Source organism: Chaetodon trifascialis, chromosome 2 (genome assembly GCF_039877785.1).
Source record: "Chaetodon trifascialis isolate fChaTrf1 chromosome 2, fChaTrf1.hap1, whole genome shotgun sequence".
Lineage (NCBI taxonomy): Eukaryota > Metazoa > Chordata > Actinopteri > Chaetodontiformes > Chaetodontidae > Chaetodon > Chaetodon trifascialis.
This window is the reverse complement of record NC_092057.1, coordinates 6,572,241-6,597,590: the sequence shown is the minus strand read 5'-3', so window position 1 is coordinate 6,597,590 and position 25,350 is coordinate 6,572,241. Positions and strand designations below refer to the sequence as shown.

At 44.9% G+C, this 25,350-nt stretch overlaps 1 protein-coding gene across 3 annotated transcripts in view; it reads left to right on the top strand.

Annotated features, from left to right (window-relative positions):
- bnc2 (basonuclin zinc finger protein 2) overlaps positions 1 to 25,086 on the top strand; it is a 91,501-nt gene extending 66,415 nt beyond the window's left edge. For 2 of the 3 annotated variants that reach the window (XM_070980589.1, XM_070980578.1), the window contains 2 exons: positions 13,146 to 15,562; positions 22,873 to 25,086. In XM_070980589.1, coding sequence (XP_070836690.1) covers positions 13,146 to 15,562; positions 22,873 to 23,698 — 3,243 coding nt within the window. In that variant the 3' untranslated portion in view covers positions 23,699 to 25,086. Of the gene's footprint in view, positions 1 to 13,145; positions 15,563 to 21,714; positions 21,789 to 22,872 lie in introns of all 3 variants that reach the window. The other variant, XM_070980598.1, reaches the window with a different exon arrangement.
- The last annotated feature ends 264 nt before the right edge of the window (positions 25,087 to 25,350 follow it).

Genomic DNA, 25,350 nt, shown 5'->3' with positions numbered 1-25,350 from the left:
ATAAAGAAAAGGCCCATTTTCTTTCTGTTTTTTTTTTTATTTTTTGTTTTACATGCTGTTAGGGACAAGCACGAGCAGACACAAACATGTTGTGGGAGTTGTACAGCAAATAGCTATTTGTACCTGGACTGGACCTGGGGAGAACCAGGGGGGAAGGAAGGAGAGGGGGACGGAGAGAAGGGGTATAGATGGAGGGAGGCGGGGGGGAGAGATGGAGAGCGAAAGAGAGAGTATTTAAGAGCACTTGAGTGCCAGCATAGATGTAGTCACTTCTCCCAGTGGACAAAAGCAGGCCCCTCTGCACCGTGGCATGATTTTTCACTTTAGCAGGCACCACTCAGAAGACCTCCTTCAGCCTCCCTCCTCTTCTCTCAGTCACTGTGTGCTTCAATGACTCCATCATCCCCTTTCATTCACTCTGACTATAAGGGGCACGAGTGCACACACACACGCACGCACGCACACACAATTTGACCCATTTGCCCCCCTGCCATGGGTAGTAAATAATTCCATTGTGAGGGCCATTAGCAAGTATCTCAAGGGTTAAGAGGGGAAACACGCAGGCAGTCAGATGGCCGATTAGACAATAAGAAGATGAAATGTCTACTATTGTTTTGTTGCTTATTGTTTCACAGAGCTCACATTAGACCTGTGTCTAATTCACATGCCTAATGTCCTTTTATTTGCCCTGTTTTTCTCTCAAGAGGCCGCATACTGCAGAGATGAAGACATTTACACACACATGCACAGACATATACGCATTATTTGTGTTGCTACCTCTCTCACATGTGGCAGCAGGTTACTCTGCCAAAGTGTAATGATCAACAGACCCGGCTCCCATCACTGTGTAGAATTCAACATCCCTTCAGACTAAAGGAAATGTAAGATGCAATTATGCAAAGTATAGAGAGGGCAGAGCCAAAACTCTGCGCCTGTCCTCCTGCATTCCAACAGCAAAACCAAACTGTTTGTATTAATGGACTGGTGTGTGTGTGTGTCTGTGTGTGTTTCTGTATGAGTAGGACCTAAACAACGCAGCTTGCCATCCTAGCTGAGGACTGCACCTTACATGGCTACACCACAGTCTCGCCAGTGACATTGCCTTTTAAGAATTACTGTCACCAGGCCAGAAACCTTACTAAGACGACTGACTCTGAGCACTGCCATGCATCTTAATTGTGTGTGTAGACGCGTGTCAGTGCGTGACTTGTATGTGTGGTGGCGTGTGCGTAGCCTGCAGTCGGTCCTGTGCGCACGAACCTGTGGACACACTAACGGCTCCTCTGAGCCTTTAGTTCAGCTACTGTCAGAGGGTTCCTTGTATTTTTCCACAGGCATGTCAGAGGATTACACAGTCCCTCTGCTGTTTCACTGACCACCCCCCATCACCCCCCCACAGTACAGTGCACACACACATCAAAGCAGCTCAGCGTTGTGCCCTGCACTGAGCTGGGGGCACACTGGCCTACTCACTCAGCAGGCCGCTGGCACACACTCCACATCTGCCTGCAGGGATTGCCAATGGCAATCATGGCCTCTGTGTGTGTGTGTGTGTGTGTGTGTGTGTGTGTGTGTGTGTGTGTGTGTGTGTGTGTGTGTGTGTGTGTGTGTGTGTGTGTGTGTGTGTGTGTGTGTGTGTGTGTTTGTTTATTAGAAAAAACAACATGTGTTTCTTGTTGAGTGCATGTATCTGAAAAAGTGTTAACAACTACTTATGTGACACATTCTGTGGAGCGCTGGCAAAAAAAAGGCTTCAGTTTCTGTTTTTTATGAGGTCCATTTCATCTGAAATATCAAAGATATTTCTTCTTTTGAGTCAGACCGAAGCCTAACACGAACATCATCAATTTTAATCACAAATCAGCGAGATACCAAGGCCACGTTCCAATAATTCTGTGGAGCATTTAGGCAAAACAGAACCACACCAAACACTGGCACTCTCATCCATGTATTTTCCATATTCTTATTAAAGAGGAAAATTAAGTGTCTTTCAGAAAGCAATACAGGATAATGAAGAGGATTAGATTATTACCCAGCGTTCCCAGTTACTATCAATCAAACATTTGTTTTCCATACCAGCATACAGAGAAGTGAGTGCTTAAAAGTGGTTTGAAATGAGACAAACAGGTACATGTGAAAGCATGCTGGGTAGCAACGTACAGGAGTTATAATGCAGCATGAATTATTAAAGCGTCTCGGCACACTGGCCGAGGGGAAGATAAGGTGTGTGTGTGTGAATTATCCCTGATCAATATATGGAGTTTAGTGGTAACACGGTTCCTAATTACGCCCCCGTTTGACCACACGCTCACCTCTTCTCCCACCTTTTTGTTTTCTTCTCCTTCCAAGCTCTGCTCGCATCCCACTCTTCCTCTGTCAGGCACTTTGGCCTACACACAGGGCAACTATACAAGCGCAATTCAAATCAATGGGTTCGCACATAAACACACAGACACATAGCAGACAAGGGAAGGGCTGCGGGACCTCTAACCCAAACAACTGCAGCCCTCCAGGTTGATCAATAGTCAGAAAAATAGCATTAACAGCCCATCGCACTCTTTCCATCGCTTTCATTCTTCACTAATCATTCTTTCAATGTTATCTCTCTCAGCCCTTCCCCTTTTCTCCTGCAGCAGACAGGAAAGTTTATTTCCCAGAGCTCCACAGAAATCCCAGAAGCCTGCATGCCCCCATCTCACCTACAAGCCACAGCCAGACACCCTGTTAGAGGCTATTACTATCGTTAGCTGCCCCCCTCTATCCAATACAAGGCTCAGACAGAACCTGGACATTAGCTAATCCATACTTATTGCATCTGGGTTCCTCTCACAGCCTTGTAATTCATATAGAGAGACATATTAGCGCGACATATTAGGCTGGCAACAGGTCTACAAGGTGAGATGCTACACTGACACTAAATTGACTTAGCTGGAGCCTCGTGGGATGTTGTAGGGCACTGCTGCTAGCTGACGACTGGGGTCCAGGCCGCCTGTATTGAGTTTCTGTGATGGCTGTTTAGCTTGTAGCGCTACACAGGGCAGGGAGGGGGAATGGAAGGTGCTCCGGCTCATTGCGTTTACTGACAGGAACCCTGCAGACCACAAGGCTACAGGGATCAATAGCACTGCACTGCATAGCACTGCTAGACCCGGCCAGACCCAAACACAGGAAGATTGCATTACACATGGACTTAAATCAGGACAAGCCTACAGAGCTATTAGCACAGCACAAACACATTCAGTTCGCACTCAAACTCAGGATATCACTTCATTTTCCATGCATGATCACATGGACTTTCAAGATTAATTCTGGACGAGCGCTATCGTACCATCGTGCAAACAAACACGCAGTCTGTCCTCACATCTCACATACAGGCACGCACACAGGTTATGTTTTTGTCTGGTGATCCTGGACCTGAGCCTCCAGGTGGCCCTGCATCCCTTCTCTGAACAAACAGAACAGCAGCTCACTCCACTTCCCCCGTGTCACCGAGGCCAAGCCCAGACATTGTGTGGCCCGCCGGCCTGCTGACGCGGCCACCCAGCCTGCCAGGGATTTGCCGCTGGGTCACAGAGTTAACATTTATTAAAGGAAGTTGCGTGGAGAGTTACAGGGAGCTGACAGTCCTCTTGTCACGTCGCACTCCACAATTGAGAAACCTGTGCAGTACACGCCCCTCTCTGTTTCCAACAATAAAAGAAACAATGAAGCTGTTAAGCTCTGTATGACCCTCCCAGGACCCACTACTAGAACGACAGCTCTCATATCCCTGCCTACTGCCACTGGAGTTGCAGTTCCTCGCTGTGAGTTACAACTTAAGGCCCATTTGAAGAAGTGATCTCCGAGCTGTTATGAAATACAGATGAATGATAAGGGACAGATATTTAAATCTTAAAAAAACAAACAATGCAAATTCAACAAGAAAAGCCTATAAGTTAGAATTACTCAAAGTGGGTATGTATGAATGATTGTGAATGGATATTTGTGGGCCGCAAGGGGGAACGCAGAGTTTAGCGGTCCGTGAGGAACAATGAAAATCTAAAAAAGAGAAGTCGAGTGAAATGGATTGAGTGTGTGGAGGACCAGATGTGCCGTGGATGGATCAAACATCTGCTGGCTCTGCACGGCCTCAACGGTCTTGAATGACCCCCATCGTCCAACCTTTCTCACCATGCCTCCCTGTAAACCTTTTGTTCTTCACTATCTGGCCCCTCGAATAGATCAAGACCTGTTTTTTGAACCGTGCTTGAAAAATGAGTTTGATTTCATTCAAAGTACTCAAAATGAAAGTTATTCATCTCAGGTATTCTTCGGCATTTGATCGCAAACATGTACAGGGATGTAAAAAAAAAATATACAGTGCAGATTGTAAGTTTTTTTTCTGTTATTGTTCTCGATCCTGTGTGTTTTGATGGTCTAGAGCTTTTCTTGGTGTATAAGTTACAGTACAAAGAGGCTGCACCAGATGGTAATGGTGTTTATTTTTGCAGTAAGTAATCACCATTCTGGAACTTATGACAGTAGACAGGCCCAGGGACCTGGAACCATGCCCCGAGAGACCTGAGCACCACTTCCTGTTGTACCCGCATGATCGCAGACACACACGCACACACTACCACGCACACATACACGTGCGTGTACACATAAACACGAACATCCTCTGGGCTGCTGGCGGCGTGAGCCCCTGGGCCACAGGGATAGATGTGTTCTGGCACATAGGTTGGAGTAGTGTAAATTACGCTGCAGCCACACTGGCACCCTCCACCTCCAAGATGAATGAGCCAGCTTACACGCCAGGCAACAATTCCAGTGAGTCTGGAGTTTAAAAACAGGGATACTGCACTGTTTGTAATTTGGGACCATTGTACCTGCACTGCACAAAACACTGAGACAAAACAACGATATTCTTAAAGCAGACCACAGCTCACTTCTTTGAGCCTTAGGTGTCACTTACATACTGTGATTACTGTTGTTCACAATGAGACAACACAAAGACACAATTAACGCCTAAACACAACTAAAAATATCTCATTCATTCACTTAACTATTTAATCACAACCACAACAGGCGATGAAACCTTTCACCTGAATTGTGAGCTTTAATATCATGTAAAATACTTTTTAAAACGCTTTTCAAAAGTGCATCAGAGAATTGCAGCTGATTTCACTTGAATGCACCACAGCAAAAATACTAAAAAAAATTATGTTTGGACACTTATGTTTAAACATTTTTGGAAACTGGAAATTAAAAGTGGCTAAACTGCGAAAACAAATGTACTAATTTGGAGGCTTAGTTGTTTTTGAAGTTCTTACCGTGATTACATGACAGATATCTTTGCACCTTAGATTTTATTTTGTGTGTTTCTGAGGCATCAGACATATCAACACACATTTCATATTATATGAGTAACAGCATGTAACAGAGTAATAAAGGCTGATTTAGAACCCGAGATGTTGGATTTACATGGTCAGCTGCCGAGCCAACAACACTGTCAGGACGCACTGCATGAAAACTGGAGCACTTGTCCAGCAGTCACTGATGCACTCCTAGAATTTCTGACACAAATCTCTATCATATATTTATACACATGACATAATAAACACAAAATTTCTAACATGACACACTGCAATAATGAATGATTTACAATTACAGAGTACTGACTGTATTTTTGCCAAACAGTCTGGATCATAGATTCATAGTTAACATGACACAGACTCCTTAGGGGCACCCAGACCCTCTAGTGGCCCTTCCCCCGTATGAGAGTCAGACCGGCAGTGAAATACTGTCAGGGAAAGGAGCGGGGTGGAGGGAAGGTACCAGAGAGAGAGGCTCGAGTTAATGGTCTTGCATCTTCCTGGCAGCATGTCAATAATGGCTCTGATCACATTAAGTAAAGAGTCCATTAGCTTATTCTCTTTCCTCCTGCATGCTCCACAGCAAGAGCGCAGCTGAAAAGCTCCTCTAATGCAGTGTGGCTGCATGTTACAGACACCTCTGTCTGTTCCCAGCTAGACCAAAACAAAATGACTCTGGAGGTTTACCTACAGTCCAATCTATTACCTGTTCACATCAATTTCCTTTTATGCAGTAACGGGATGTGTGGATTCTTTTGATTATGAGGAGACATGCTGCCAGGTCAGACGAAAGGAGAGACATGACACATTTCTGCAGTTTGGGTTGAAACAACTTTATCCTTGAGCAAAGTTTCTGCCTCTACCATGTTTTAAGTTCCATTCCTTTGAAGCCAAAGACTGTGTTTGGTGACCCGTTGCTAGTTGAGGAGTATAACGTGACAATGGACGATGTTACATGACCAGAAAGGACAGACACATCAAGACGCAGCAGAAACACGGTACTACGTGGCCAAAGAGCAAATTGTGAGCATATGTTAATGCACCTTCTCTGCACCGGCCTCCTGCCAAAATAGTAATCAAGACAAAGGAGATGTGATATAAGAGGGAAAGAAAAGCAGATTGTCAGCTCCACCCCCCGCATCTCCACCAACACACACACACACACACACACACACACACTAGACAGACAGACCATTTCTCAGCCGCCTCACTGCTCTCCATTGGCCCTGGAGGGGGCACAGCGGCCCCCACATCTGTCTCCCAGGCCCACGACAGACCTGGCTGCTGCATCCAGACCCAGCAGATCACACGAATCATCCTCAATTAATGTGAACCATCAGGCGTTCCCTCGCTGCTTCTATCACTCCACCCCTCTTCTCTGAGGCGTCCCCTCGAGCTTAGTGCTAGGCCCGCTGACTTTTACGCATCGACCACGGCTACGGTGCCTTAGCACAGTTGGGTGAAGCAAGCCAACGTTATTGTGTATGCTTTGTGAAAACTGACAGGAAATCAATACATCAGTCCAGACCCAGACGCTGCTCACGTGTAAGCGCTGCGAGGCGGTTCTTCAGAGGTTCTGAACTCGGAGAACAGCCGACTCCGCACCTCACCGGGGCCTGAAATGGCTTCCATGTGCCGCCCCATCTGCACCTCTGTTGGGCTGTGGCCAAAGGACTGTCCTTTCCACTTTTTAAAGACATAGAGGGACAGATTTAAAACAAACGGGCTGGTTTGGTGGGGGTTGAGGTCAGGGGGGTTGGATGAATCAGAGGTTAGGAGACCTTTTTCTTTAAAATGACAGGTTTGTTTTCAAAAACAGATAATGAAATAAGACAAGTCAGTGGGAGAAGAAATGGAAAGTGTTTACTAAAGGCCACCTGGAACATGAGATGTGCCAGATTGTGACTCACCAGTCTGTGGTGAAGTCCTCTGTAATAACCCCCCGACCCCCCTATTCTCGCAGTCTGCAACTGCACTATAAATCTCACTCCAGTCGATTAGTGTGCCCTTAGCAACAACTAACACACAGTCATGAAATTTTAACCAAAGCCATGAGTTAAATCAGGTTGAGAGGTGAAAGCAGGGTATCTCACGGCCTGTTGGCTGATCAGTGTGTCTGGCCCGGAGAAATAAGCCCTGTGGCCTCTTCACATTTACTCACACCAGAAACCCAGCAAGCCGTCCTCTCTGGCAGTATTGAGCACTGTATTGACCAAGACAATGCCCTTTGCATGGCTGTTAATTAAATGATAAAGTAGGAATCAAACTTGAATAATTCTAATCAGGAATATGAGACTTCAACCAGGCTTTACTCCATCAGTGCTGGAATAACTGGACCTCATCCTTCAACACATCGAAAAGACTGTACTCACCATAATGTATACTGAAGCTGATACAGTGTAACATGATTTTGAGCTGCTGTTTTATTTTATCTCATTGTCCTCTAAAGTGCAACTGCAAATTGTCACTTATTAAAACCATCCCACTTTCAGAGAGACATCAAGGCTGTCTGCTGACATACGAGATGGCACCACTACAGCATGTTGTTCTTGTATCCCAGACAGACAGAGCGGGAAAGTTCTGCTGTCATTTTTTTTTTAACTGGATGTTTGGAGGACAGCTGTAAACCAGGCGATACTAATAAGCTACCACAGATTTCTGCTTTTTCCTGTACATATTTCAAAAAGGTACACTTCACTGAGTGATGGCTTTATTTGTGAGATGCCTGTCCCTGTAATAAGCAACCACAAGGTGACATGATTGCGACTGATTGGTCCACACGGATACCGCCGTGTGTGTCTTTGACGATACGATGACATGTTTTCACTGCTGTCTTGTTAATTATACACTGGTGTCATCTTGTATGTCAGCAGGCAGCCGATGTGCACTAGATTGTCATCAGGCTATAAAGATACTAGTTAATGTTTCTGCAGTTTAGAAAACATCCGCAGCGGATACACAAGGTCATGTCAAAAAAGTACTAAGTTCTTTTGATGTGCAGAGCATAAAGGAGGAATTTGCTATGATCACAGAGTGCAAATTTCAACCTCTATGATTCTTACAAATGTCCTCCACCCACATCTGGATGTAGCTACTGATTTCCCTGTGGTCCATCACAGGGGAAGAAGTAGAGAGCTGGTTGTTCACACATGACCTCTGACCTGCCACTGGAGAGCCAATGGGGGAGCAGCCTGTGTCTTGGGAGCTGTTGCCCTCTGATGTGATGGCTTCAGGCAGTGGGCTTTGCGTGAACCCATCCCCCATGGCACCCCTCGCCACTAGATCCTCTGCATTATTCATACAGCCTGAGATGGGGAGGGGAGAGAACCAGAATATGGAAAAGGAAGCACCAAGGTTCAAGACCTTCTCAGATCACAAGGAACTTCTGCTTAACCTCCCTTGAAGTGGTGAACACAGGGATAGAGCAGTTGTTTCAAGGAAGTGGATCTGAAAGCAGGACTGGAGATCAATGGAGTTTCCCTCGAGGCTTGGTGGAGATCGCATTCACTGCAAGGTGATTGGTGAATCAATGTGGTTCCCATGGTTCACTTTGCCATTGTGAGGACTGATCCTCCCCATTGCAAGTGATACTGTCTTACGATCGGTTGAGTTTGTATGTTAATGTCGAACCAGCGTAGCGTCATCCTACACAGATTTTACACCGAACATCGTGCCAATTTATATGTTAACATGAAATGCAAATATCAGAGGCGCTTTATGACACCAGCCCTATGAGGGTCAGAGATCTCCCATTTGATCTACTGCATACAGGCACAGGTCAACCCCATGTATTTATAGCTATTTTCCTTTGTTTTGGTGTGTGCCTAGCATGGCAGCTCTCTCCATTGCATTCCAAATACACTCAGTCACTGAGTATGATAGGTGATTATTAGTGAAAGGCATATATATGTTAAGCTGTTAATCCCTAATGCACACCATGCAACCTAACAATGCTGCACACACCAGCGCTTAACACAGCCCAGCACATAACCTGCTAATTGCATAATTGCCTGATTTGTTTTAACTGACAGTGGTGCCCTGGCCCATGACAAGGCCATCATTTGCTCATCCTCATTGTCAGCAATTTGCAAGGTGGATACCCCACCACACACCCACTACACAACACCCAGTGCCACAGTGTTAGAGACAGCCATGAATTAGGAATGCATTGCAGAGGCAGAGAGATGAATAAATACAGCCGTTGCTTGGTTAATTCTGAGAGACATGGAGGCAGGCAGATAAAATAAACTAACAGCAGCAGGCTGTCCACCAGATAAAGTGGGTACTCCATCGTCTCTCTGCTGTAATTATTGGCTAATAGTCATTAACCTGGCAAACAGAGGTTTAGCTGTATTGTTTAAAGGACTCTGGGATGCATAATGACAGACTAATATGTCATAGCACTGGGGGAGATGGGGGAGGGGTGGATTAATGAGATTTTACTGGAGGGAGTGTACAAGAAGAGGTGGGGCACGCCTGGAAAATATAGGGGAAAGAGGGCCACATTAAGCTAATTGGAAGATGAGTGCCTACTTGTAAAAGTGCTTCTAATGGCATATTTGTTTCTCTCACAGCTTCACAAGGCTAATGCAGGGGAGTGGAACTGTGAGACTCACTGTAGTAAGACTACAGAGGCCTGTGTTTGTCAGCAAATGTGTGTCATCTCGTACTTTAGACACTCATTCTAATACAATACATGCTTTTCTCCCATCTTTGATTGTTTATTAATTGTTATGGCGCCTATCTCCATTAAACGTTTCTGTAAAGTGACGTATGGCTAAATGCAGCTGTTAGAAATTAGCTACTGCAGTGGCTTCTAGGAAACAGCCAGGTACTGAAAGGCCCCTTGGCCTAAAAACCAGTGGTAGTTTCCACATGGACTGAACCTTAATCAACTCTGTCCCCTCACATCCTTTTCTGGACCGATTTGCTCCATTTTTTGAATTTGTGGGTGCTCCAAGCCCAACCCCAGCCCAAACGCTCATTGACTGGCCTCCAAAACTCAACTGACCAATGAAGGAGGAGGGCTTGTATAGCCTCCTCTCAGACAGGGTCCAGTGCGTAGCAGATCTGCTGACCTGTTCTGACAGCTGGCTGGCCATTCCCAACACTAATGAGTTGCAGTTTGGCCCGTGTCATTGTGTTTTGGCTTTTGTTTGGCTTCATGAGTGGGGAAGTGGAGGCACAGGGTGGAACTGGTAGAGGATAAAATAAACGTCTGAACAATGTTTGATTCAGTCAGTGACCGAGACCGCGCTGGATAACTGCATGTGAGCTGGGAAAGTGATCTTGTCGATGTGTATAAACCTGCAGAGCTTTTGAGTTTTATTTAATGGTATTACTTATGGCTTGAGACTAACCCCGAGAATTTTATTAATGGAACTGGCATAGAAATGACCTCAATTTTAGGAAGCTTGTGGTTGTTTTTAATGTTATTTCAATCTCAATATGACAAGCAAACAAGTAGGGAAGATTAGAAACTGATATTAAGATGGCTTAAATTGAGTTAACTGTCGCTCACTAGTGATCCTAAAAATGCAAGTATTCTCCATTGTTATTTACTGCATACGAAACAGAGATTTCATTCATTAGAATAAAACACATTAATTGCATTTAAAATTTTTCATGCCTCTCAAAGTTGCACAAATGAACGTCACAACTAAATCTTTTCTTGTCACTAGAAAATATTAAAAGACTGATCCACTTTTCAGAACTACAGTTTCTTAAGAAATGTGATTGTGGAACTATTTAAAGATTCACTTTCTAATTTGTTAATTTTTTTTTGTTTCAATTAAATCAAATGGAAGTACTAATGCCCAGATGGCCATGCAGTATGAAATAATAGTGCCCAGGCTAGAATTTAAAGTCATACCTCCGGGCAAAACTCCAGAGCGCACACAGAATGAAAGTGTAAAATGTTTTTTAATGTATATTTAACAACAAATACCCCAGTGACTATTGATGTTTCGTCTCAGAAGAATCTGTTTCTCCAGTATATCTGAGGGCATGATATGAAACCACTCACTTTTATTTTTCTCTGTTTTTCTGCTCCTCTTCCTCTGTGTCTCTCCCGTACTATCTCTCTTTCGCTGTCTCTCTTTAAACATTTATCTTCTGTTTTCTCCTTACAGGCCCTTTGTGCTTTGTGATGTTGGTTTTTACAGCTTTTTACTCGCCAGAGTTGCCATTTATCTTTTATAGATGCCAGCAGCTAGAAGCACATATGAAATGTTACCATTTCACTGTGACTAATTGTCATCGCCTGCGTTACTCCCTTGATGTCACTTGCACCTGGTCCCTCAGGAGCCTCTGTGTGAAATGAAGTGTTCACACAGTGTCTCTCTGTTTCTTCTCTCCTCTATTTCTATCTTGTTCACGCTCATGCCACATCATCTTATATAACAACAGCAGGATGAGGAGTGCTGTATGAGGATAATTTTGTAAATTCTGTCATCAGTGCCATGAAGCAGGAAGAGATGTGGGTTCACACAAGAGGACAAGAGCGCAGGGTCAAATGTTCATTGCCTTGAACACGGTAGCTCAACCACAAAGTCAATTCTCAGGGTTTTACCAAAATTCTTTTCCCCAAATCCCTTGCCATCTCTTGATGTTTGACAGTATTCACATTTGCAAGGATTCTAAGCTTTTTACTTTTCAGCCATTAATAGCACATCTCTGAAAGACACTAGCCAAATATAGTGTTCTATTTGGAATCACGCCCAAGCCCCATCGGACTAGTTGTGGCCTCTTAATGGAAACTTGTTTCTCACCATTTCCAAACCTCCAAAAATACAGGAGGTGGAATTGCCAATGGTTATTATAAAGCATTTATTTTTTAATATTTGTTATTTTACATTTTTGCCCCCTTTCAGAGGTAACCACCATCAACTGAAAATGCATCATCAGTGGACAGTGTCCTAAACAACATGGTTGTTTATTACAAAGTATCTCACATCAATGTTTAAGAGGACACAGGTTGCGCATTATTAAAAACGTATTAACGTATTGATGTTATCAATATTTAAGGTAGCACAGGTCATGTATGCTTCAGACCTCACTAACACAGAAGCATGATAAACTCGCAGCCTGTGAAATGAAAGGAACACAAGCTCAATAGCACTCAAACACAACCTTAAATAAACATGAGTTTTCCTATTTGAATGTCCAAAGCCATTCCCTGATACACACTGCAGCAGTCCCATCCTCCCTCGAGCATTTTACTGCCTTAGAGATTGAAAACACACTGAGAAAAATGCCTGCTGACCAACGTGCAATTAGTGGCTTACATTAATTATTCTATTATTTCTGTTCAGTCGTTTTTTTCTCTGACTCACACAACTTTGTAAATATCCCCAGGTACAGATTGTGTACAGAGGGAGGCCCAGCAAGAGTTCACATCTTTTACAAAGCTGTTTTTGTCAACTCAAATTAACATCCCAACAATGTTGAAAGTCGCAGAGACCTGCTAATCACCCCACCTCAGTGCGTTTGATTCAACTATACTTGCCTTCTCTCATCACTGTGTGATTAATGATCACATTCACAGGGCTGATATATAGAAAAAACAAATGACTGAAAAGTGGATGGCAAAGAGGGAGAATGGAGGGAGGGATTTTCAACAAAGCTCTGTTAGTTACTTGTCGCTCCAGGAGCCTCTGAATTTCATGAGCAGAAAAGCTTGCCCTTTCAAACTAACCCCTGCTCTATCTTCTCCTTTGACCACAGTGATTATGCACAATCAATAATGGTTTGTATTTTTGTCTTCTCTCTTGTCTCCTCTGGGGCATCTAGGATGCTGCAGGCAAGGTGCTGGACCGCTGGACCATCATGTCCCGAGAAGAGGAAATCATCACCCTGCAGCAGTTCCTGCGCTTTGGTGAGACAAAGTCCATTGTGGAGCTGATGGCCATTCAGGAGAAGGAAGGTCAGGCTGTTACAGTTCCCTCCTCCAAGACGGACTCCGGGATTAGGACATTCATTGAAAGCAACAATAGAACCCGCAGCCCGGGGCTCCTGACACATCTGGAAAATAGTAGCCCATCCAGCATTCACCATTTCGAAAATATCCCCAACAGCTTAGCCTTCCTCCTGCCCTTCCAGTACATCAACCCAGTCTCTGCTCCCATGCTCGGCTTGCCTCCCAACGGCCTGCCTATGGAGCAGTCTGCTCTCCGGCTCCGGGAGCCCAGCCTGGCAAACCAAGGTGAACAGGTGGAGACCAGTGAGTCAGAAGTGTCCCTGTCACCCTTCCGTACAGGCCAGAGTCCCAGCCGTGGAGCCCTGGGAGGCATGAGCAACAACATTGAACCCAAGACAGAGCCCAACAACAGGGCATCGCCCATCTCACCAAATCCTTCCACCCAGCAAGCTCAGCAACAGCAGCAACAGCAGACACAGCTCCAGCAGCAACAACAGCAAGGCCAACAACAGTCCCAAAATCAACCTCAGCAGTCCAACAGTTTGAGTGACCACCAGGTCCACCACCACTTTGTAAAGGATGAGCCCTCTAAAACCATCACTCATGCTTCCTTTTCCTCCAAGATGCATCGCATGCGCCGCATGGGAGCCACCTCACGCAAGGGCCGTGTGTGCTGCAACTCTTGTGGCAAAACCTTTTATGACAAAGGTACACTTAAGATACATTATAATGCTGTACATTTGAAGATTAAACACCGTTGCACCATTGAGGGCTGCAATATGGTCTTCAGCTCACTACGCAGCCGCAACCGCCACAGTGCCAATCCCAATCCACGGTTGCACATGCCAATGCTGCGCAATAACCGTGACAAGGATCTCATCCGTGCCAATTCAACCCCTGGTACACCTGTCATCTCAAGCACCAAGAATGGTGGCTTTACACTCACCAGCCCTGGAAGGCCACCACTGGGCTTTACTACTCCACCGGTAGACCCTATGCTTCAGTCACCCCTGCAAAGCCCACTGGTGTTCCCCACCCTGAAGTCGGTGCAGCCAGTCCAGCCAGTGCCCCCATTCTACCGTACGCTTCTGTCTCCTGCGGACCTCGTCAGTCCTCCAGTGTCACTGCCCACCAGCCCCATCCTCCCCACCACCACCAACAGTACCACTCTGATGGACCAACAACAACAACATCTCCTGGCTGCTGCAGCTGTGGCTTCACACAATAATGTTCACATGTCAGAGTCAGGACCCACGTCCCACCGCTTACATACACACAGTGCCAATCATGACCTCACCACTGGCAACACAGACCCCACGCCTAAAAAGAAGCCACGTAAATCTAGCATGCCAGTGAAGATTGAAAAGGAAGTAATTGATGTGGCGGATGAATATGACGACAAAGACGATGATGACGATGATAACCTCCACCATAATCACCACCATCACCAGTCATCCCTAATTCACAACAATATCAAAATGAATGGTAACTGTAACAGCAACAACAACAGCGGCAGTGGTAATGGGAACCACAGTGGTGGTAGTGGGCAGCAATCCCCTTCCCAGGATGAGATGAGCCCTGGCCTAGCTCTGAGAGGCATGATGAGACAGAGTGAAGATGAATGCCGGGAAGGGACTGGTAGTGACAGCAGGGGTGGAAATGATCTTCAAGGCTCTGGTGAGCTACGTTGTATGGACAGCTTCACCTCTGAGGAGCAGGACCACGAGAGAGACTTTGAGAATGAGTCTGAAACCTCTGATTCCAAGATGTTCTACCGTGATGAGCTGATAGATGTGGAAGAACAGCAAAAACACATCAGGGGTGCAAGGGGTCTGGACAAGGAACAGGACGATGAGGGTAGTGAGGAAGCCCATTTGAAAAAGGAAATGGAAGGCAAGGGTCACTCCTCACCCTCCCCTCATCAGCCCCCTATCAAAATCAAGGAGGAACTCAACGATCCTACTTACGACATGTTCTGCATGGGCCAGTATGGCCTCTATAATGGAGGCATGGCTGCTGCTGCTGCCGCCGCCAGTATGGCTGCTCTGCACGAGAGCTTCATCTCTTCGATGGGCTATGGTTCCAGCCCACCCAAATTCCCTTCTTCTCATTCACCAGAGGGAGATCCATGCTCAAGTCCCGACCCCAAGATCTGCTATGTATGTAAGAAGAGCTTCAAGAGCTCCTATAGCATGAAACTGCACTACAAGAATGTGCACCTCAAAGAGATGCATGTGTGTACTGTGGCTGGCTGCAACGCTGCCTTCCCTTCCCGGAGGAGCCGAGACAGGTTAGTGCTAGAACTCGGTACTGTACCATTTTATTTCAATATAATTGTGACAGTTGGAGGTAGGTTCAATGGAAGTGTTCGATTCTAAATTATGGCACTACTTAAATCTACAGCATAGGTGTTTTTGTAGGGCCACAGCAGTCTTTTAAAAGCCATGTTAAAACACATTTTAATAGTTAACAGCATTTTTGTGAGGGATATGCTTTTCATTTGACGTTAATAAAACAAGATTTAGCTGCAGTATATGATTACTGTATGACATCTACCTGGATAGCCTATCACCTAACATCTGCTCGCTAATTTAACACTAAATTCATTCAGGGACATCTGCTCCTTGTCAAGTCAAAGTTCAGAAGAGTATGGTGTCAGGATGAGAAACACATACACATTCACACAAGCACTAGGTCATACCCATCAACCCTGCAGCTCAAGTGTGTTGTTTACCTGCCCTCAGTACCTCACCTTGTCACAGGGAGGTGAAGGCGCATATATTAACATAGACAGCGGTTTGTCAAACCACTGCATTTATTAGCGCATTAGGAGGTGAGGCCAGCCATACTCACCTGGGCTTGTTAGCACATATCAGTCCCACACACACACTCGGCAGAATATATAGAATGTAGCAGCAGTGGCAGCAGATTGATACCATAATACATGCTGGCGGTACATAAGATCACTAGTGCCCTGGGCTAGCACAGGCTCCATAAGGGATTACAAACAACTGCTTTTTGCTTCATGGAGTACTTCTAAGTGTTAAATTGGCCAGCATTCAGTCGTACTTAAGAGGCAGAATTTCTCTTTCACAGTCCTCTACATATACGAAAATTGATTAGAATTACTGATATGAGAGAAACTGAATAGATACCAAAAAAAAAAACCACAGCTGTGTGAAATGACACATTCGCTTAGTAACTCAGAAAATCATATTCCCTTGGCAGTCATGTAAACAACAACGGTCGCTTGCTCAAGTTATCCAGTCACTCAACACAGCAGAGACAAAGTGTAAAACGGCCCTTGACACAAATTGTAAATTTCCTCCCGCCTTTCTAAAATACACAGCATTCAAGTGGAAGAGATATCTCTCATGCTCACACTCTCCATCTCTTTAATAGAACTCAGCTGCTCTACATGACAGCCTTACCCTTAAGTTTCCTTTAAGAGGAGCAGAGATAAATATATAGATTTAACTCGTGACAAGTGACACTTTCATTTAAATAAGGGCAAGCTGAACATACTGCATGCCTCCAGCGCGCAAACAAATCTTGCCAGAGGGAGCTGTATATTTTTCCTCAGTGTTTGGTCCTGCTCCCCCTCATCCACTGCTGCTCCTCTCCACCCAAAGTCACTGCTCCTTTTCCACACCAGATCTTTCATTACACTTGTTGTTCCGGTGGCATCTGTTCCTACCAGTTTGTTCATTAGCAGCATATAAATACAGCAGGTGATTCTGGGATTCCATCAGAATGGATGTGGGAGAGGAACAGGGGGAGCAGAGCAGGAGACAAGTTAGCGTTAGCGAAGGTGGAACACTGCTGCTCACCTGACGCAGCTGTGCCGGCAGAAGCAAGATGACAGGAAGTGTAATAATAGCATGCATTGCCTCAGTGTGGTGTACTGCCACTGGTGAGCTGGTTAGTTCCCCTCTTTTGACAAGACTTCAAGAACAGAGGACCTAAGGCATGACTGGCCTGCTGTGTAACATGAAAATGCACATGTATGCGCACTCACTTGCACGCACGCACACACACACAAGAATATGTACAAACAGATAACAGAGAAAACTATCTGTATACAGCTTATCTGTTTGTAATTAGTCTCCCAATGCTGTAAAACAGTTGTTGGATACAAACAATTAACTGCCTTATCTGAACTTTTAAATAGCATGAAGAGAGCTCCACTGTATATTAATAGGGGAATTTAACATGATAAAAGATTTGAATGCTAGATGGGAATTACACCTAAGAGTAAAGTGCCATTAGTAATCAGCAGATATTGCTCAGTTTTATTGGTGCTAAGGTGGATAGTGTGAGTTTAAATCCTACAGCCGCCCCGCTTTTTTAGTCAGTTATGTAATTTAGTGCTCTCATGCTGCTATCTGCTGTCATGACCCCACGATGACTCACGGAAAACTTAATGAGGCGACAACAGGGAGAGAAAAAAAATGATCATCAGGATAGAAGAAAGGTGCGGGAAAGCTGATCTGTCACAAACACGCAGCCAGCCGTTGGGTATCAAAGCCGGGGGTGAGTGGAGGGCTTCAGATAGGCGCAGGGGGGTCGAACATTAGACCATTTTGCAGAGAAAAGGTAACAGAAAAGGTAACAACCTCAGCTTGAACTCTTCCTATGCTCGCTCTGTTCCTGTGTCAGCCTGGATGTGTATGTGACGCTGTGTGTGACACTCCATGACGGGAAAACACCAGCATGTAAGTGCTGCTCAAACATGTAAAGCGGCCAAACACATGTGAGGTGGAGATAAGTTTGTAGCACAGAGGGACAATCGCTGCTGTGAGCATAAAGCATCTGAGGGTGGGTGAGTCCAAAGCGCGCTATTGTTTCCATACTTCTTCTGTGGGGGATAAATTCCTGATAACATATGGGACATATTACTCTGCCGCTGGTTCAAACGGGGAACAAAACAACAGAAAGAAGGGCACTGCATAGCGAGAGGAATCCTGGGGCTTCCAGGCGAGTCAATACACAAGCCGGGCTCTCATCAAATCTGTCCCTGGATAATCCTCTAATGACATAATGTATGTTTGAGTGTAATTGCAGCAATAAAATGGGAATATAATTTAGTTGTTTTCATAAGAGCACTTGCTCTGATAAGATTAAGAAACTGCACGTACTTAGATATTTGCACAAAAGAATGTTTATTACCAGTAAATTAGATAAAGTCCACTCTTTTTCCAAATCTGATTCGTGTGTCGGCACTAACGATTAATAAGCAGCTCTTTCCTGTACTTCACCTCAGACATAAAGGATTGATAAAAACGTCACTTAATGCTTAACACAAAGTAATTCTCTTAAAAAAAATATTTAAAAAATGACCCTTAGAATAATAGCCACATTGAATTTTAATAAGAGGAAGGTAAAGCAGTAGTTATTTGTTGTTGCTCTTCCAGCTGAATAATATATGCTAAAGCAGCATTAGAATATGCAGCCCTGCCTGCTTTCCTCTTTTCAGGGCCTCCCAAACAGTTGTTGACATGCACCAATAGGGAAGTCCAAAGCACCTCTGCATATCTGATTAGTCCGCTGACTGAGTGAAAAGCCAAAGGCAGCGTCAGAAGCTCCCGTATCAAAGAAAACGGAGGAGAGGTCATTTGATCTGCTGAGAAAATCAACCGGGAGCCAATGACATTGTCAGAGCAGGACACGTTGAAAATGTGCTGCCACGGAAAGCCAGTGCGACTGGTGTTTATTCAGGTTGGATCTCTGCCCTGTTTATAAGACTTCTCACACACACACACACACACACACACACACACACACACACACACACACACACACACACACACACACACACACACACACACACACACACACACACACTCGGGAATACAGGAAGGGATAATTTAATGTGCCCTTGAGCAAGCATGTAATGTGTGAGTGTAAAACAGAGTCCAACATGCGAGTGTGTGTCTGTGTGGTTTTACAGTGGGGTGTTTTCTCCCAGCCTCCCAGCCGCCTGCTGCACAGAGGTAAATGATTGCATATTTATTGTGGGGAGCGAGCAGCGTCGGCAGAAGTGTTGAAGAAGCTGCATGATTAACTGCTGGAAAGTCGCGCGTACCAGTAATCATCACCATTATTGGCCTCGTTAATCATATTCTTTAAACCGTTGACAAGACTTGCCTTACTTATCTCATTTTTATCAGCCTGCACTGCTTCTCTTTTTTAACGTTCACTTCAGCTTTTTAACCTGCTCCTCTGTCGCTACACCAAGTACAGCCGGTGTCCTCCTGCTTCCACGTTCCCATGGTGCAGCGGTGCGCAGCCCGCGGTCCCTGCACGGGCCACTGCAAATGGAGAGAGTGAAGGTTAATTATGTTGGAGAGTCTCTTTCCTCCCCTCTCCTTCCTCTCTCTGTCTTCCTCGCTTTCCCTCGGTCCCCTCACGGCATGCGGTCCCGGCTCCGCTGCTTCACAATCAGCTCTCTGTTTGTCTCTTATAAACAAAGGGCACGCGCCTCATAGAGAGAATACGTTAGCAAAAGCCACTCACCCCGCTTCAAGATATCTGCTGATTAAAATACGGAAACTTGAAACATTGCAGCCCTTTGGTTGGTTGTTGGCAGCTTCCTTGTGATGTATTTAGAGGAGAATAAAAGGAATTATTTTACTCTGAGATAAATAACCATGGAAGCACAGTAGAATTCAAGTTGTAAAACTGCAAGAAATGTTGTAACTAACTGTTATTCACATGATATTTAAAGTCTGTGCACTCATTTATTTGAGGCTCCTCGAATCTTTGCATCCTGCGCCGCTGAACAGACTGTAACAATGCAAAGTGGATATAACAGTGACAAAGAGTGATAAATGCTACCGACGCTCCTGTCCTCCCACTTACACCTAAAACCTCATAACACACCCCAAATGACAGGAAAGACAAAGAACCACTCGTGTCAGTTTAATACCACTCAGCTTTCCATCTCATTTACACGTTATGAGTCATTTAGACAACACACACACGCACGCACACACACAAAAACAAGGGCAAGGGCCATCAGATGAACCTAAAGATGATTAACGCCGGTCGGGACAGGCTCACTCTCGCTCTGCCTCCTCTGCACAGTCAAAAATGGGCTCTCTGGAGGCCTCCCCCATCTTTTGGGCAAAGATGAGACTGTCAAATTGGTTTGCCAGCCACATTACTGGCCAACAGGGAGGCAGAGATGGAGGAGGGGGGGGGCAGTGAGGACTTGGGTTTGGGGGAGGAAAGACAGAGCGTACTGAAGTGGAGTGATGGAGGTGGAGGGATGGAGGGGAGTGGGAAATGGGGCAGAAATCTAAATTTGATAAATGAAGGGATAAGTGCATTATGTGTGTGTGTGTGTGTGTGGATTCAGTGGACTTATTTGGATTATTTAGGGCACGGAGGCCTTGCCAACACAGGAGTTAAATAGTAATGCAAACCATCATGAACTTGGCTCTTTTTCTCCTCTTTAGCTCTTGAGATTGAATAATTTCCAAATGATTTCTCATCAAGTTTTTTTCTTCCCTTTTCATTTTATTTTTATATATCTGTAAAATATATAAAAGACTGCAGTGGTAAATGTGAATTTTCTCATTGGATATTGATGTTGTTATATTCTAACAATGCATTTTGAGTATTTAAGATGGCTACTGTAGCAATAGCACAGACTACTTACTGCATGATATTTAGCATGTTTGACTTTAATATCTAAAACTGAGATAGTCATGGTTAACTTAGAGCTTATTAGCAGTGAGAAGGTGTTGTTATAGAGATGGAGACATGTTGCAAAGGACCTGCCTACCTGAGCATCATCAACAGCATCCTCAACGTCACGCTTAATTGAGCAAACATGGCCCCTCCTCACGTCAAAGCCTGTTGGTTGGTATCCCTGCAGAAATTGTGCCCATTTCCTTATATATTGATCACTGATCAAGGCATTGTGTTCAGACTCAAAACACTCTGGCCTCTTAAAGCCGAGCGTCCACACATGTTATCTGACTAGACGGGGATACAGCGCCACAGACGTTGACTCATGACTCCCATATTTTAGCCATAAGCTAACACCATATGGGTGCAACTGTACTATCAAAGGATGAAAAAGAACAAAGGATTTATACAGTCCTTTTGATCGAAGTCCCACTATATGGAAGTAGTATATTTTCTGTTTTTCACACACACATACACACACATGCCCAAACAGACTAAAGCCTGTACAAACACACACACACACACACACACACACACACACACACACACACACACACACACACACACACACACACACACACACACACACACACACACACACACACACACACACACAGTGACAGCCACGGCCAATCGATTTGCCACGCTCTCTCTCCCCAATGCTGACGATGCTTGAGTGGACGGGCTCCTGGTTGCCTGGTTCACAGAAAAGGGTCCCTCAAATGAATGTATTTTTACCTCTTGCAGGACAATGTCGGATAGGGAAGTAAATAATTAAAGGAAAGGGACCCTTTTTGACTGCATCAACCCTGCCACTGCTGGTAAGCTCTACTATCCATTGTGACTCCATTTTTGCCCGTCCTGCTCAGGATGACCGTTTTCTTTTCTTTTTTTTTTTGAATATAATTTGCACACATGTGCCCTCCCTGCATGGAAACCCTTCACATTAAAGGCACTGAGTGTTTGCACATTATTCTTATTTGATGTAAGTGCTGACCTGACATGAGAGGAATGGGCCATGTATTTGTCGTATCTGACATCGCTTATTAGTTGCTTAAGTTTCCTTTCTGTGTTTCTGCAGTTTTGTTGTGACATGTGTGCAGTGGGTCCCCTTGTTCTTAGTCCGACTTGGCAACTGTGAAATTGGAGCGAAAAAGCATTGAATTAGATTTTTCAAGCCCATTTCACCTTGCATTCTTTAGCATGGCTTTGTGTGCTAACTGAAATCCTTACTAATCCTATCCTGGCTTAAGCATGGCACTTGTTAGTTTCTTTCATCAGCTGTAGCGCACTGTGTGATACAGTTCGCCTTGTGTTTGGGAAAAAAAATGCCCATCTTAATTAAATCCAGGGCTACATAAAGACATGTTCACTGAGGTGCTCGATTAAGCCACCTCCAATAGGGAACGAATGCGATAATGCTGTCAGGGCCTAGTGCTAATATGCTATCCAGTTCCCCTCGATTATCACATTACCACAGCTCGAATCAATTGATAAACTCCCATTCAATATGGTGGAGTATTTAATTGAGTCAGAGTCTATTGGATTTGAGGGCTGTGCAGTGCAGACATGCTGACAGCGGTAAACACTAGCAGGATGCTGTCTCTCTGTGCGATCTTAGAGCACTTTTCTGTGGAGCTGCAGGGTGAATTTCTGTCTCTGTGTGACTGTCTGTGTGCCCCATCTGATCGTAACAATAATTGCTGTACATGTAGCGGTTCTTAGAAATTGAATATTTGTAGCCTGGTACCATTGAACAGAAGTAAGATAACTTGACAATATGAAAAACAAATCACTGCCAGAACAAACATGTATTTTAAAACTGTGGCTGTGTTGTGTCTGACACGTACCTCCCTCGTACACTGGCATGGTTCTGATTTAAAACTATGACTCTCTCCACATTAGGCACAGCTCCAACATCAACCTGCACCGCAAACTGCTGACCAAAGAGCTGGACGACATTGTCCTGGACCCCCAACTCACGCCACTGCCCAAGGACCTGCGAGCCGAGTTACTGGCCAAGATCTACGCCGGGCACCACATGGGCTTGGACCCTATGGCCGGGGTGGGCATCGGAGGCGCCAGCCTCGGGCCCCCTGGCCTGAACGACAGTCTCCGTTCCCCTATGCGCATCGAGTTTCCCCACCACCCTCTTAACCATAACCTTAAAAACCACCACACCAACGGCTTCTCCCGGGGCCAGCCAGACGACTACATGGTGCTGGACCTAAGCACCACATCCAGTGTTCAATCCAGCAGCAGTGTCCACTCCTCACACGAGTCAGACGAGGGCAGCGATGAAGGCATCCTACTGGATGACCTGGAGGAGGAGGAGGAGGGAGAAGAGGATGAGGAGGAGGGCAACAGCGAGGGGGAGGACTGCTCCCAGCGTGCCGTGGGGCGGGCTGAAGGGGGGCATCGGGATGAGACTGGAGAACTAGGAGGAGAAGGACACGGTGAGAGGTTGGAACCTTCCTCCTCGCCGTTCCTCCTTTCGTCCACCGGGGGCAGTAACTGTGGCATCGGTGGGATCCTCTGCAACATCTGCCACAAAATGTACAGCAACAAAGGGACCCTGCGCGTGCACTACAAGACTGTGCACCTGCGCGAGATGCACAAGTGCAAAATCCCTGGTTGCAACATGGTGTTCAGCTCTGTGCGCAGCCGTAACCGACACTCTCAGAACCCCAACCTCCATAAAAACATGCCCTTCTCTACAATAATAGACTAAGTAATGACTCCTGCTGTCAGTCTGCCCGCTCCTCCCTTCATTCCTCATCCTTATTCCTCCTCAAATTAGCTTTTAACCCCAGCCCAGGGCCATCAAATACAAGCTCAATGCCTGTATGCCTCCTGCCCGTCCTCTGTAAGTCATTGCAAGACGTTTCTATGTCCCTCTATAAAATTCATCGACTCTAAATACAGTTTATTATTGTGACCTTTGACTTTTCCTTCTTTGGAAGAACAGGATGACGCTCTTGAGCACGGAGTTTGCTTTATAACAAAACTCCTCTGTTTTTGTCATAAGCCCCTCCATCTTTTCCTTTCAAACGTCTCTCCACTTTGTTTTTATGTCCGTCTCCAAAGAATCTATTCAAACTCTTATTTGTGACTTTGCCTGCAGAAACGATAGTATTGAGAAAAAAAAGAAAAAAGAAAAAAAGAAAATCTTGTTGTATTTGTGTAATGATAGCTTTTAAATGAACCCCTTACAAAAGCATGACAGCTTCATTTGTAAATAATGTCCCAAGAGGCTTTTGGTGTACAAGAGTTGTGTTGATGGTTGTTTGCTTCTTTTTTCTCTCTCTTTATGGTTTTATGTTACAGTCCAGTACAATACTTCCAGCTATAGGCAAGACAGAGGTAGCATCTTACTAGCTTGACTCATTTATGTTAGCTTCAAAGACACGTTTTAAACCGAGTCCTAGGAAAAAAAGAATATCATGTGGCTTGTTTTATCTACTTGTTAGATATTCAGAGGTTGCCGGCATGCTTTTTTAGGCTCCTACACTGATATCATTCTCTGTATTTCTATTGATTTTTTTTTCTGTCTGTTATGTTTATGAGCTTTAGTATACCGATTCAGTTTTTGCACTTTGCATCTATACAAGGGGATGTGTAATATTATTATAATGAGGACTTTTGCAATGGTGAGTTTCGGTGTTGTTTGGGGTCACTGATGGCTACGGCGCCAAGGGAAATGACAGTACCTTCAAAATACTTGTGCCAGTTTCTTTTTGCACGTGCTCAGTTTCAAAACACAGTTTGGCAACAGAAGACATCTCGACTCCCGCAACAAAACCTGAGATCTCCCCCCATCGCTAAACAAGGTATTCAGAAAGCGTCTCCAAAGTGTCTCGAATTCAGAATCCAGAGGCGTCACTTGTCGACAGAGTCTCTCTTCCTCTTCCTGTGTAAGGAGCAGTTTGTGTCTGGTTGCTAGTTATGATCACAGTAATATCAGCAGAGGTTGAGTGGGGTAATCTGTGTAAGCATGACATTATTGTGACATTGTCAAACCAAGTTACCAATGTAAGAACTCATGTTTGTTCTCTCAACACAGGCATCTTCCTGAAATATGACTGTCCCATGGATTTGAAAAAAAAAAAAAAGAGAAAACCATTAGAAAAAAGGTGAAAATAGTCCTTCAACTGTGACCAAAACAGCAGTGTTCGCTAAAGAAAAACCCTTTCAGCGTGACATTGTACTTAAATCATGCCCCATTGGATTAATATGATGCACTTGAGTCTTAAATCTTTTGCTGTGATATTTTCTGTATCGTTTTCCATTGCTGAGTGTTGGCTACAAATGTGCTGTTGGTTGCAGCCTTTTTCAACGTGTCCATGACTGTCTCGCGGTACAAATATTTCCAGTAACTGGGCA